The 16,180-nt window shown below is 42.2% G+C and overlaps 1 protein-coding gene across 1 annotated transcript in view; it reads left to right on the top strand.

Moving 5' to 3' along the window:
• Positions 1-16,180, top strand: part of PRDM6 (PR/SET domain 6) — a 152,068-nt gene that overhangs the window by 104,515 nt on the left and 31,373 nt on the right. Inside the window, exons 5-6 of the mRNA XM_088475159.1 lie at positions 10,777-10,901; positions 11,875-12,217. Of these exons, the coding sequence (XP_088331285.1) occupies positions 10,777-10,901; positions 11,875-12,217 (468 nt within the window). The remainder of the gene's footprint in view (positions 1-10,776; positions 10,902-11,874; positions 12,218-16,180) is intronic.

Here is a 16,180-nt window from a genome sequence, read left to right on the forward strand (position 1 = left end):
ATCCCGCACGCAGACTGGCAGCAGACCGTTTATGGTCAGGGAGGGGGCGGCGACGGCCTTCGTTTCCCGAAAAGGAGGCATGTCGCCGCCGTTCGGTGGGAGAGAAGAGGCCAGGATCTCCGTCTGCTGACAGAGATTTCACGGCCTCTTTCTCTCATCTCTTTCTCTGGCGGCTGGCTTGTGTGACCCCATGGATCACTTAGCCGGCCGATGTTCCTGCAGATTATCCAATGCTGCGTTGTACAACGCAGATCGAATAAGTAACGCATGCAGAGGGTGTGATGCCTCCTGCTGCATTACCATATTTAAAAGGACGAAATTGCAAAGCTGCCTGCGTGCATACATCACATATCTATAGCCTGTGTGCAGCTTTGCAATTCCGTCCCAAGCTGAATCACTCCCTAAGAACAGTGTAGTGTGAAGAGCGCACTCACTTTCCAAGGCCTCAGCCCCTGATGCTACTTTCACTTTTTGCTTGATGCTGGAAATGCTGGTTCGCAGGAAAATGTATATAACACTTATTATCGTGTTGTACGTCACTGAAGCATAGTCCAAGGCATACTTCACATTATATGGTCCAGATGATTTTGACAGATGCACAGTGATTGGTGACTCACATTGTGCCTTTGGGCCTGATTCTGAGTCAGACGCCGCAGTGTCCTATTGTGCATCTTTGGCGGATAATTGTTCATGCGACTTTATGCAAATACCACTACAAGACCTTCCCCATCAATACCTGCACTGGGACGTGCAGGTATTGAAGGGGAAGGTCTTGTCCCTGTCACCCTTCAGTACATTTATAAACCACTTCTGACACCGGGCTTCTCCCGTGCATCCTAATAGCGATTCGAGCTCTGTGTATGGAACATGGGAACTGACACCATCATCAGATGGCGTTACGTACTGTAGCCAATAGGAAGGATGTCTTGATTGCGAAAATGGACCCACCCCCTCCATGCGCACATGTGAACTCACTTCACTCATATGGTACATGCACACATACACTGCCCAGCAGTGAAAACTTTTGCCACTACATATGAGAGATCGCAGGACACAGGGGCGTCTTTAGAGAGGAGGGGGCCCGTGTGCATTCACCGTGCAGGGCCCCCTCCTCTCTTCCCTGTGGCCGGCAGTTGACTAACGTGGCTGGCCGGCCACCGGAGCATTAGTAGACTCTGGGCACTAGAGTGTGCCCGGAGTCTACTGCGCACAGGGGCTGGCTGGCAACTTTCATCCTGGGGGGGAAGCATAAGCATGTGGCCCCAGCCATTCTACCAGTGACTTCTATAAAATTACAGACAGGCTCGCCAAGGGCCTTGGCGGGCCCTGGTAATAGGGGGCGTGGCCTAACCGCGCAAAGCCGGGGGGGGCGCGATCAGTGTGATCGCTCCCCCACACAGGCATAGGAGACTGCTGTGGCTGCTGCTCAGCAGCCACGAGCGGTCTCCAACTGCAGCTCAGCACACGCTGTGTGCTGGGCTGCTGTGAGGGGGGGAGTGGCGCCGGACCCGGGCCCCTCAGGAAGCCCAGGCCCGGGTAATCTGTACCCGCCCCCCCCTCTCGGCGCCCCTGATTACAGATAGCATTACAATAATCTCCACACAATCCACAAAGTATTCTAGTGAGAGAACAGAGAACATTATGAGTAACCCATGCATATTAAAGAGAACATTCTAGTGACTTATATAAAATTCAGACTGTATTATTTCAGCTTTTGGTGACTTTTACAATTAACCATTCCTATGGTTTGGATGATAATACTCTCATCAGACATAAATGTGACAGAGAGAAGCAGTGGGTGATGCCAGAAATAGGCTGTCAGGGAGAAGCAGTGGGTGACGCCAGGTAGAGGGTGGTAGACAGTGGGTGACAGGTAGAGGATAATGGGGAGAGGCAGCGTGTGGTATATAGGGGGGTACTGGGTTGGATGGAAAGAGGGCAGAGATGGTGGTTGGAAAGGGGAACACTAGGCTGAATTTGGGGTACGCTGGGTTGAATAATGGAGGGACACTGAATGGACTGGCTGGGGGGCTTCTTGTTGAGGGGCAGTGTGCTGGTTGGGGAGGAAAGTGGTTAGACACTGGGATGGGGGAGTCAGTGAGCTGGTGGGGGACACTGGGCAAGTGAGAAAGACATGGGAGGGGGGGGATCACTGTAACTGGACTGTGCATAGTTCCTGTGCCAAATAGAATTGCACATAGTACATGTGCTGGGGTTTAAGAATTGCGGAGAGAGAACAGAGCAATGATCTGCAACACAAAAGATGTCATCTGTGGAGTTGCTTTTACACATCTTTTGTTTTTCAGCTCATTGTACTATCTCTCTGCAATTCCAAAACCCTGGCACATGTACTAGGTATACAATCGGGAAACCGGCTGCTGGCTTCCCGACTGTCATATCCCGGCGAGGGTGAAATGCCGGGCATCTAGTTGTAGACGCCTGACATTTCCCCGACGCCAGGAGACCGGCGCCCAGCATCCCGATCGAAGGGGTGACGGGCGCCGCGAGCGGACAGCCGTGGGGGGGGAGGGTTAGGTTTAGGGCACCCGGGGGGGACTTAGGGTTAGGCACCCGTGGGGGGAGGGTTAGGGTTAGGCTAGGGTGAGGGAGGGTTAGGGTTAGCCACCCCCGGGGGGAGGTTAGGGTTAGGCACCCTCGGGGGGAAGGTTAGGGTTAGGCACCCCCCCCTGGGGGACTTAGGTTTAGGCAGCAGGGAAGGGGGGGTTAGGGTTAAGCACTTAGAGGGGGGATTAGGGTTAGGCACTTGGGGGGGAGGTTAGGGTTAGGCACCCCTAAGGAGGGTTAGGGTTAGGGGGTTAGGTTAAGTTAGTATATACTTACCTTAGCGACAATCAGGATTTCCAGTGCTGTCGGGCTTCCGATGCTGGGCTCTGCTCATCTGTCGGCCAGGCGCTGCCAGGAATCGAATCATACCGATTCCATGTACTATGTGCAATTCTAATATATTTGGCACAGGAACAGCATGTGAATACGAAATAAAAATACACCTGACCTTACCTATTTGGTGGTTTCTATGCGATGTGGAACCTCTGAAGAAATTGATCCTCTCTGGGCAGACGGTGTCTTCACTATTCATGTTGGAAATCCCCTTGTCCAGAAGATGCCTGTTTGTGTAGGAATATAACTAGTGTCAGTATCATGCAACAGAGGTTCAACCAGATTCGCCACCTGTGTTCCCTCCGGCCTCCTGCTTCATGTCTCATCTCTCCCCGTCTCTTTCCAGCTACATGTCCCATGTCATCTTCAGCGTCCTGCTCCCTGTGTCACCTCCAGGTCCCTGCAACATTCCAGCTTCCTGCCCTTTCTCTTCCAGCCTCCTGCTCGCTGTGTCACATCCAGATCCCTATGCCATTCCAGCTTCCTGCTCCTTGTGACACCTACTGCCTCATGTCCCCTCCATCCACCTGTGTCTCTCCAGCCTCCTGTCCGGTATCATCTTCAGCTCCCTATGTCATCTCCAGCCCCATATCCCCTCTAGCCTCCTGTATCTCTCCTGCCCCTGCCCTGTGTTGCCTCCAGCTCAGTTTCACCTCAAGCTTGCCATGTCATTCAAGCTTACTACTCCATGTCATTCTTGCCTACTGATCCCTGTGTCATCTCCTGTCCCATGTCACCTGAGCTTCCTACTTATGGCACTCCAGTCTCCTTATCTTTCCAGCCCCCTGCCCCCTTATCTTTCCAGTGGAATCAGTTTGGGATGCCGGCAGTTGGGATCCTGGCTGTCAGAAACCTGGCACCGGCATCCCGACAGAGCTAGCATACTGATACTTGTTGAGCAGTATGCTAACCCTCCCTCTTTGGTGCCTAACCCCAACCTTTCCCCCCAGCGCCTGAACCTAATCTTCCCCTCCCCACACCCTAAACCTAACCCTCCTCCCATAGTGCCTAATCCTAACCCTCCCCCTAGTGCCTAACCCTGCACCCTAACCCTCCCCCCCACCCCGCTACTTACCTTTGGTATCCCGGTGGTCAGGATGGCGGTGCCGGGATTGTAATATGTGTTGGGGGTTCTGGCGCTGGTAATATCAGTGCCGGCATCGCAGCTGCCGGGATATTGATGGCATCCCTTTCCAGCTACCTTCCCCCCTATCTTTCCAGCCTCCTGCTCCCCTAGATATCCAGCCTCCTGCTGACACCTAAACATCAGGAAAAACATTGAGTGAGCTCTTTCCAGAGCGTGATATGCCCTGTGGTAACAACACCTCTGCCTGTTATTACATAAGCACTGAAACAGGAGTAAAATAGGTGAAGCACTTGAGAAGGGGGGAAGTGGTATTTGTGCTAACTGGCGGTACAGGTACAATAGGAGCAGCTGGGTCATCTGTAAAGGGCTTATGCTCGCGCCCTAATTTTTGTGACATGTGCCCTACTTATTCTCCCCATGTCACATATACTCTATTGTCGTTCTCTCCTTGTTGCATGTGCCCCAACCTCCACCTCACCCAACAATTCCCTGCCAAGCTCTCCATGACTCCAGCCTTCTGCCCCCTTGTCTTTCCAGCCTTCCGCCCTCTTGTCTTTCCAGCCTTACACCCTCTTGTCTTTCTAGCCTCCTGCCCCTTGTCTTTCCAGCCTCCTGCACCCATGTATTCCAGCCACCTGCCCCCTCTCTTTCCAACCTCCTGCCCCCTCTCTTTCCAACCCAACAATTCCCAACAATTCCCTGCCAAGCTCTCCATGACTCCAGCCTTCTGCCCCCTTGTCTTTCCAGCCTTCCGCCCTCTTGTCTTTCTAGCCTCCTGCCCCTTGTCTTTCCAGCCTCCTGCACCCATGTATTCTAGCCACCTGCCCCCTCTCTTTCCAACCTCCTGCCCCCTCTCTTTCCAGCCTCCTGCCCCCTCTCTTTCCAACCTCCTGGCCCCTCTCTTTCCAACCTCCTGCCCCCTCTCTTTCCAGCCTCCTGCCCCCTCTCTTTCCAGCCTCCTGCCCCCCCTCTTTCCAGCCTCCTGCCCCCCTTTTTCCAGCCTCCTGTCCCCCTTACTTTCCAGCCTCCTGACTTTACAGACTCTGTCCCCCTCTCTGAGTTTTACAATTTAAATGGTCCTCTGGTAGCTGATACTCTCAAGGGTGGCTGGCGGCTTCTCTTTGCCGCAGGTAGCGTGACATGATTTCACAATGTCAATGTCGCGCTCCCAGCCGGGTCCCTGCTGCACACAGCGTTGCGCTCCCAGCCGGGTCCCTGCTGCACACAGCGCTGCTAGCGCTGCCAGAGATATGCTGCCCCTTCACAACAGCGAGCAGCCGGGACACAGGCACACGGTGGGGTCCCCGCTGTTGCCTGCTGGGGAGCAGGCAGAAAATGCTTCCCAACTGACAGCAAGACAGAGCGAGGCCGCTGGCTGCCTGCGGGTGGCCCCAAAGTGTCAAGATTGTACCGGCCTGGGGGGCAGATGGCACCCTGCCCCCCAGCCTGCCTCTGACCGCCCATGCGCAAAACACCAGAAAAATGGCCTCCGCGCCCATTTTTCTGGCTTTTTGTAGAGTGCTGACACCCGGTGCAAGACCTTGGAGAGGTACAGTAAGTTAGAAATAATACGTGTGCAAGGTGTGCCGTGCGGGCCCCCCTGGACCCGGGGGCCCACGTGCACCGCACACAATGCACCCATTATAGATATGCCCCTGGCAGGACAGCTGCTTTTCCAAGCTGCTGTCTTGCAGCCAGAGCAATACTGAATTGCTCCGGGACTTTTGTATCCACAATCGCAACTTACGCGAATTGACTACTTAATTATCGGTGACCAATCAGGGCTAAATAATAAATAGTCCCCTCAGTGCTGGAGTGACTAGGAAGATATAGTAACCACCATATCTTTTCATTTTTACTTTGTACTTGCAATGCTAGCACAGTGTAATGGTTAGCATTACTACTTAACAGCACTGAGGTCATGGGTTCGTTTCCTACTAAGGCCCTACATGTGTAGAGTTTGTATATTCTCCCTGTGCTTCCGTGGCTTTCCTCCAGTTTCCTCACACACTCCAAACATATAATGGTAGGTAAATTGGCTCCCAACAAAAATTAAACCTAGTGTGTATGTGTGTGAGGATGCAGTAGGGAATATACATTTTAAGCACCACTGGGGTAGGGACTGATGTGATTGGCCAAATATTCTCTTTAAAGCGCTGCGGAATATGTGTGCTCTATATAAATAACTGGTAATAAATAAGGTAACAATATGCATGCAGCAGGTATTTCCCTAGCTACAGTAAAGGTGTTAGTAAAAACATTTTCAAAGATTAGCTTGCTTACAAATATTGGTTATTATTTGTCAGCAGTGGCTCTTATACATTGTCACTAATCTAAGTAATAATTAATGTAGTATAAACTACACCCAATAGTAAATAATATAGCAGTAAATATCAGATCTATTTTACATGGCTGGTTTAGCTCAGATCTCCCACAATCCAAAAAGACTTGTCAGCACAGCTTTAGTCAGTCATAGACACGTTAAGAAAAGAATATGCATGAGGTTTCAAACCTATACGTGGAACAGTAGAGCATTCTAGCGGGTGACCTAGGACTTTTTTTTTTTAAATTAACGTGAAGTATTCCTCAAGACTTTTTCACATAGGGCCAACGTTTTATTATTCACTTAGGCCATGGTAAAAATTAAGATTTTGGAACCAAGCTTTTAAAAGAAGTAATGGCTCTTAAAACAAAAGTGTAGTTACAGGCACTAAAAATAAAAAAAAGCAACATGGATCAGACATTTTAATAGCAACCCTGATGAGATATTAACAACCCAGTACAGTATGCTTTCAGATGTTTCAGCTTTCAATGCAATGAACCATGAAAATTAAATAAACTCTGTTCAGTCACCAAAGAGGAGAGAGCCTATGGTAGTGAACACTTAAGGCATCAGCCTATTTTTGCATTGTCCAAAGTTGTCCTTTTCACAAAAAGTCAGCTGGTTTGAATTCACTGTGTTATGATGTCTTGTATCTAAATGGAATTTTCTTCAAAGAGCTGTGTGATTGATTGACCCTCGGTTGAACGTTTTGTTTTTATTTTGAGGCTGACAATAATGTCCGTTGGCATGTGTTCTACCTCAACAGCGTTAGGACGCCATGAAGCTATCTTTATGAGTCATCCAACCACAATACTAAATACATGTCAGCAAAGGAAATATTATCCGAAACGAGAAAAATCCCTTTGATGTGCTTCAGCATGCAGAGAGTTGTGCGAGTTTTGGAAGCATTATCCGCTTGGAAGAAATGGTGTATGCTTACACTATTTTTTCGTTCTACTCCAACCTTCAGAGACCACCCATTGCCTGAAAACAGTTCTGCCCTTTCAGCAGCAAACTGTGTCATTCGGTTTTTTAGTACATTCGTTGCTACTTGGTTTTGTTTATTTTAGAGCAAGCCAAAGTGAAAGATGAAATGTTTGGAATGGTAGAGTAGAAAGTAGATTTGATTTTTCTCAAGTTTTAGAAGTTACTATTGATTTTTATTTAACTTTTTTCATCTGAGGTGACAGAAATGAGGCAAGCATTGAATCATAGTGAAGTTTAAGAGGGTAAACAAAACAGGCCGAGTCAAGAGTTTCTGTCAGATATTCATAGAAAGCTGAAGAAATTGTTCTGCTTAGCCAGCAGTGCCCTCATGAGACAAAATGGCTGTAAACAGAGAGAATAACAAGATAAATGAAAGTTTTGCAGCTGCGAGTAAAATATTGAGAATCTGCACTTTTTTTTATTGATCTTTATGATCCTGTTGCCAAGAGGCTGTTTGTGGTGACAAAATATGTTGACAAGTGCATATCTCACTTCAGTGAAAAATGTAGGCCTAGATTCCCATACGTCTGCAGTGTTACACTACAAATTTCCCTATTACAGATAAGTCTTTATGGAAATTTACACATTAAAACATACAAAGGGGCAAGTGGTCCCCGAAACATTGGCCTCTCTTAGTAACATGTTCCATTAAATCTCTGCAAAAAGTGCAGCAGTCCTGATGTTTGTTGGTGTCCATAGTTTCTGAGGGCTCTGGAGTGAGGAACTACACATTTTGCTGAGTGCTGATCTGTATATATTATATATTCTCGCCTATTTTATTTGTACTAATTAAAGAAATAGTTCAAGTGCAATATTACATTTTTTTTTTACTATTGTTTACCTAAAGCACAATCCATAGGAATAGTTTATTGATGATGATTTGATGAAGCATAGCAAGCTACTTAACTTCATATTTATTAAATACATTTAGAGTAGTTGTCAAAAAAATCCAATAGCTACAATCAGATTTAAAATTATATTTTTTAATTTAAATGTTCAGACAATTGCAATACAGTTTTAAAAATAATTGATTATTTATTGTGACCATAGTCTTAAAATAAATGATGGTATAATATTTTAAGACCATCGCTGATTTTTATTAGCATAATTAAGATCCAGTAAGAAAATCACTCTTTATTGGCATGAATAAATAAATACAATTTTCAATGTGCTCATCAATACATCAGGGGCTCATTTATCATTAATTCCCACATTGTGGCAATAACTGTAATTTTATTTATTGCAGCTTATTGTGGTGGTAAAAAATTAGTTATCGTGGATATTAACGGGCTAGTCTCCGTAGTTGTCTGCATGAGTGAAACTTTCATGTGTGAAATTTCATGTGTGAAATTTATGTGTGAAATTTAGCAAAATGTCCAGGTTTGTGTGGGCTTTCAGGTCTATTATGTTTAGAAAAAAAATAAAACAGTTAAATGTTAAAATAAAGTTTTTAACAGAAACACACACGCGCACACACACACACAGACACACACAAACACTGTTATAGATATATTTAAACATAAATGAATATACTGTAATTTATTGTTTATAATTAACAAGTTCTAAACATTATTGCTTTAAGTATAAGAATAAATCAATTAGATGTAAAATAAACTCATCCATGCAAACATGGGGGGAAGACTTTGCCAGCAAAAGACAGCAACATTTACCACTGCAAATTCACTGATGTATAGGGTCATATTGCTCATTTACATCAGCAATAGGACTCTTAGCAATTTCATAAATAGACCCTAAATCCCTGTATTTATATTGGACAAATGTAAATCTAAAGTCACATCATAAATCATAGGAATTGAAAACACGGACATAGGTTTTACTTTTTAGTGTATGTAGAATAGATCACAATATTTTTAATAGTATAATTTATTCTTTAAAAAGTGGTATAATAAAATTGTGTTTGGGGACTAGTAAAAATATTTTGCATGTGTGATTTGGTGCTGTAAATGTAAAATTGTATTAGTAGGAACTTGTCTAGCCGATGTGACAACCAGGCTAGCAGGAAATGTGAATATGTGACCACTCACCTCGTTCCATCTGATGATTACATATTACCAGATTTATAAGATTGATAGGACTAACGGCACTAGTGCTTTTTTTTTCTTTTTTTTCTGCTCAGTGTCACGCAGTACCGGCACTATTTTTTTTAGTCTTAATTCTTATGAAACCAGAATAAATTAGTGAAATCATTTCAATAATGATGTCAGATGTATTAAACAAGAAATTAAGATTTTTTTTCATGGAAAATTATTGCAATATTATTTTAGTGAAGACTGCAAAACCTCTGCATTTGAAAATGCAATATTTTTGTATGTTTCATACAAATATCGCAAATACTGTATTTATCAGATTTTCTTGCTCCTGTTTATCGCATACCTCAGATGGCGTAGACATTGCTTTTTCATAAGAAGAAGATAGGAGAGCTCACCCATGTATGAGAATACCTCCCATGAAGTGCAGCTCCTCCTTTTCCTTTGCCTACTTTGTTGCTAGTGAGCAGGAGCCTTCATCACAGAACACTTCAATTGAATCTTTAATTATTATTATTAATTATTCTGCATGTGTAAGTTAATGGATCCATAATTGATATATTTTAATTGAGTAATTGTAATTTTATCTTACTGGCAATCAAAATATGTTTAAGGTTTGAAATAATATTAGACACATGGAATACTGTATAACTGGCAAGTTTATTTAAATAATTTGTTGGAAGTATGGGAATGTTATAATTTGTTCAACTAGGGCCATACTTATCAATTATTCGGTTCTAAACCAAATTATTTCATATAGCTGCTTATTGTGGCAATAAGTTTTCCCTTTGTTGATTGTGCATGCTCTCTGTTTTTGCAGAGCCTGCACACTATGAGAAACTACAGGGTAAAAATGTGATATAAAGAGGAAATAGAGATTGCATTTTGACAATGATTACGCATGATGTAGTTTTCGCAAAGCTACTTTTGCATCTTTACTTTTGATACATTCCCGTAAATGTTATTTTTTAATGCAATGTGAATTAGTGGCAAGTGGTGCAGGGATCATCACATTCTTTATGCAAAAAATTATACATGGACCCTATATGTGGAAACAGAGGTGATGTAGTAATTAAATCACATATAATAGCATCATATATTAATCATAATAAATCAGTTACCACATTTTTTTACATAACTGTGCCCTCCATCTATTTAGCAGAACAATTGTACCTTTCTAAAAAATTATTGTGGTTACTCCTGACTTCAGTATCTATAGTCAGGAGAAGAAGGCTATACTGTACTTCTAAACCAATAGTATTTTGAGAGGATATTTTAGGAGCTGGACAAATTCTATTTAATTTAAAGTTTAGTCTCAATGTCTAGTTTTATAATTTTAGATGATAAACTTATTTGTTTTCAATGTGTCATCATTGTTTTAGATGTGATTGAAGTAAATTAAAATGTTGATTGATTTTCTGTTATTTTACCAGATCAAGCATTTTCTACAGAGCTTGTATTGACATCCCGCGGGGCACAGAGCTGCTGGTGTGGTACAATGACAGCTACACGTCGTTCTTTGGCATTCCATTACAATGCATAGCTCAGGATGAAAACTGTAAGGAAATTGGCATCATTCATTATATAATTATGTGTTCCTTTACCTAACCATGAGTGAGGAAGATATTCTTTTATATTGTGCACATAGCCAACTCACAGCGGAGGCAGACATTTTGTGTGCCCAATCAATAGGCAGCCCATTATTCTCTATAAATTGGTGACATCATCTGCTCTTTTTTTCTATCACTTGCCTACCCTCAGTCAGTGAAGCGTCACAGGTGGTCTTCAGATCCCTTGCTCCCATCAGCAGCAGTTTCCAGTTGTTAGAGTGCTAGCTTTTATACTTTTATAACAGCAAGATAAACCTAGTCATGTGGATTCCTCTTATTATTCTTAATAAAATATTTATATATATATATATATATATATATATATATATATAGCCGAAAAATGTTGGACGGCACTCCGGAACTGATAATCAATCACAATGCACCATCAAATAGACAACTATTTGATGGTGCATTGTGATTGATTATCAGTTCCGGAGTGCCGTCCAACATTTTTCGGCTATCTATGAGTGTACCTCTGGAGAGGCACCCGGGCCAGTTGTTTTATTGATTGTTTGGAGTGCCGGACTATTACTATATTATATATATATATATATATATATGTATATACTCATATATACAGTATATGGCATTACCTTTACATAGCAGGAGTCAGAGATACCCTCTCATCTCAATACGCAGAAAGGGAAGCATCAGCATCAACAGTATTTGTGAATAAAACTACATAGTTGATGTCTTTCAATGTTACATACATACTTTATGTAGAACACGTTACTAAAGCCAAAGGGACAAATGTCATTACTTTGTATTTCATATTTTCATAATTTATGTGTTACACTAATGTGTATGCACTACCTATTTCAGAATACTATATTTTTATTAATGTGATCTCTAGATCATTGTCTGCACTTTTGCTTTTGGATGAGCTGTATTTTTAATAATTCTCTGCCTTTTGTTTTTTAGTGAATGTTCCATCACCGGTTATTGAAGCCATGTCCAGACAAGACACTCTGCAGCCCTTCAACAAAAATGGCAAGTTGCCTTCTTCCACATTGCAAAGGTCTATAGTTTTCCCACAGACTCCATGCAACAGAAACTATTCTCTCCTGGATAAATCTGGGCCTCTGGACACAGGATTTAACCAGATTAATGCTAAAAACCAGCGAGTTCTTGCCAGTCCCACCTCAACGAGCCAACTCAACTCAGAATTCAGTGACTGGCACCTATGGAAATGTGGACAATGCTTTAAGACTTTTACCCAACGGATTCTACTACAGATGCATGTGTGCACCCAGAATCCAGACAGGTAAAACAAGATGACATGGGCAGTCCTGAAGGTTACTTTGTCTACACTGCTTATTCACACTTTTTACTTATTTATTTATAATATATACATTATGCAGATAAACATAGAGCTAAAACAAGAGTTCTCCCCATATATTTATTTGTAGAATGTTCCCTTCAAAATTTAGCTTTTAGCTTATTCTGTTGTTCATAGAAAGAAATTTAATTCTATGTAACTTAATTTACAATGCAGAAGATCCTTAGCTTCACGGAGATGCACAGCTTTTCCAGAGATGACTAATTTTCCCTTTTTTTATGCTACGCACTGTGGAGCTACGCACTGCCTCCACCACACAGGGCAGCTGAGATATCAGACAGGCCTGGTACTCAAATGAGGGCATGGCTAAGTGTGTTGGCATGGCTACACACCTGCTTTGTAGCAAGACAGGGAGGTGGGGAGTTGCTTTGCATCTCTTGCTAACCTTGGCCCCCCAGACAGGTTTGGGTAAATTGTGTCCACCCCACCCAATTCACATCACCCCTCTCTCCACAGAGTTTGGCATGCAACACCTCCCAACCCTCCTGTGAATTGATACAATTGCAGTATGAAACAGTAAACGTGACATCTTAGTCAAAACTCCTATACCTACTGTAACATTTCTTTAAATTAAAAAGTGTGCCATGTAGCACTTTATTTCATTTGAATAATATCACTGCAAAAATAGGTATGCTGGTATATCTACTCTGTAATCGTCTGTCCATCTTCTCCTATCAGTACAAGCTTGGGCTCTTCTGCAGAGGCCACCATCTTGCTCTACAAACCATTTCACTTTAGTGGGAAACTAGATGCTTCAGTGCAAACTGGGGTCTTAAGTCACCAAAGAAGATTATGTGCTGTGCCTCGCACATTTTTACTGAAAAACAAACACACTCAAACTTTGGGGATCCGAGTAGAACAGAGTCCAGGCTCGGTTCTGCTGTGAATTTGGAACTTGGATTTAAAAACCGCACCTTGGTTTGGATCGCATGTAGGTCCAAATTACATGATTTTAAGTTTAAAGAGATCCAAAACCGAATCTGAACTAAAACACTTGAGGGTGGTTTTGCCAAAACCAAAACCATAACATGTGAGGGTAGTTTTACAAAAACCAAAACACGGGGGTACATGCACATTTCTAGTTATTGCCTACTGTGACCTTTTCTTTAACTCAGTCAATTAGAATTTTTGTTATTACAATCATAAAATGCCATGGAAAGCATTATTATGATCTTCAGGTGTAAATATATATATATATATATATATATATATATATATATATATAATGGTATCTTCAGCTCACTATGTTATGGCTCATATAGGAGGGACATTGTGTGTGTGTGTGTGTGTGTATATATATATATATACATATATATATATATATACATACATATATATATACATACACACATATATATTATATATATTTATATACACACACGCACAATGTCCCTCCTATATGAGCCATATCATAGTGTGCTGAAGATACCATTATATAGGTGCAGTGACTTTAAAACAGTGTGTCTCTATTAAAAGATTTATGCTCTGTTTTCCCATGGCCATCATGCAGGGTTAGATTAATGACCGTCATAGGTAGAAAACATCAGGCCAAGATTCTATAAATGCCTTTATGTCTCCCAGAGAGAGAATGCCTAGCATATCTGTGCCTATGTGACAGTCATTGCCGGGTTCACCTGCGGTGTACAGCGTGTAGGAACTTAATTAAGTACTAAGAGGCAATGAATTGGGATTTTTTGCTTAGCACAATTTTTCTTCAGAGCATGCAAGGCTATAAATCGTGTGAAGCTGTCAAAAAGATATACCTGCTCTAGCGGTGATGTGGAGGAAAACAGATGCCATTTATTCAATAAACTAATATCCATACAGAAGAAAAATGTTGACCAGATACCTTAGAGTCAAAGTTGGTTTGATTGTTTGTCAATACTGAATTTTATGGCTGTGAACTGTAGATGAAATTTAGCTGAACAAGTGAATTAGAATTTCTGTTACTTTGGCCAGTGGCACAGTGGATATAATATAGTCATTATTTATGCATCAAAGCTTGTTTATCTGACAATTCTGATAGCTGGCAAGAGGGGGAAAAAATCTAATTAATTTAATCAGAAAATTCTGTCTCATTTGCTTTTTTCAACAAAAAATAAATGTTAACTTTAAACAAGTAAAATATGAGGGAAAAACATCTGGATTTCATGGGTTAACAAAGAAAATCAGATGAACATTATACTATAAAAACCAGCAGTGAGTCAGAGAAATTTATTGAGACATATTAAGAAAATCTTTACACATTCTTATATAAATGGCAAATGTGCATATTTATGCTAGTCTGAGATGTCCCCTTTGAGCCTCCATATGTGGTATATGTGCAAAGTGATGTCCAATCACTGGCTTCTTATGTCCCTGTTTCATACACCATCATTAAATCTCCATTAACATAATACTGTCATTTTATTGCTCATTTCCTCCTTCAGTTTATATTAAAACAATTAGGGGAAGAGAAGAAATGTTAGGTATTTTACACTGTCCCTAGATTGAAATAAATGATTTGTCAGCAGAACATAAATTGGGTGAGCATAGGACCTGAAGGCAGTGTGTGGGACACCATGTTGCTCCCAGACCCAGGTCTCATTATACAAAAAAAAAACTATTTGTCATATTTTCACATTAACAAATGTCAGTGTTTCGGTGTTTCCACACTACACAAATGGGTTTATGTATCAAGCAGTGAAAAGTGTGGAGAAGTGGACCAGTGGAGAAGTTGACCATAGCAACCAATCAGCTTTGAAGTAGCATTAACCAAGTACAGTCTATAAAATAATAGGTAGGAGCTGATTGGTTGCTACGGGCAACTTCTCCACTTGTCCACTCTTCCATGCTTTTTACTGCTTGATACATAAACTCGATAATTTGAGACAATTTCTATAACATCCCCTTCCCTGAATGCACCAAGCACTTACTGTCCTGTAAGTGAAGTGATGTCACAGTTTCAGTTCTGAAAAGAAAAGTGTGTTATTTAATCTTGATAAATGTGCAATTCACACACTTGGGAATAATTTAGCCAAATCTTCCACAAAATGTTTAAATGTATGCTGGGAGGATCAAATACCGCTGGTTTCTAGTCTCATCATAATCTTTGTAGCTTTGGTGATATAGGACCTCCTTACACAGTAGAGACACAGGAGTGCACACTGTGAAAAAGGCAGCATCTTGTCAAAGATAGGAAAAAGTTCAACTTCACCTTTCACCCCCACCCCCCAATAAAATAAAAACATATCTAGATATACTTACAGTTTCATATATACATTGAACTTATCTCCTGTCCTGGAAATGTATACTAATCACACTACCCTGCAAATAGGAGTTTGTGCCAGCGCTTATGCAATGCTAGAAAATGCTCTACAATGGTTTTCTTCATATGTTCAACAGTAACTCAGGGCTAGAGGGGGATTCTCGCCACCATTAATTCCCGTCTCTTCCTTTGCACGCGTACCTATGGGCTACGTAATCACCTGTAGGTAAAGAAAACATACTTGCTTCATTATCTGTGACAGCACAGTATAGCACAATATGTATACAGATAGCACTTTGATAAACAGACATTGAATTGGCAACTATGGGGGAGATGTATCAAAGCTTGGAGAGAACTAAAGTGTAACAGTCTATGAGCATCTAATTGCCACTTTACAGGCTGTGGGTCTGACTCAGAGATTTACACAACGCCGATATTTACGCAGATTGAGCGAATTTGTTAGCCACAGCGCATGTGCAAATGCCGCATGGCGCACACGCAGCGATTATATTGCGGTTATGCTCACACAAAGGATTGACTCGCAAAGTGAGTGACAGGTAGTCAGGGTTTGGGGAGCTGGGGTGGTTAGAAAAACGCAGACGTGTTTGACCGTTTACACATGATTTCATGGCGATCTCCTT

The sequence above is a fragment of the Taudactylus pleione genome, unplaced genomic scaffold, assembly GCF_031769625.1.
Source record: "Taudactylus pleione unplaced genomic scaffold, aTauple2 ptg000162l, whole genome shotgun sequence".
Classification (NCBI taxonomy): Eukaryota; Metazoa; Chordata; class Amphibia; order Anura; family Myobatrachidae; genus Taudactylus; species Taudactylus pleione.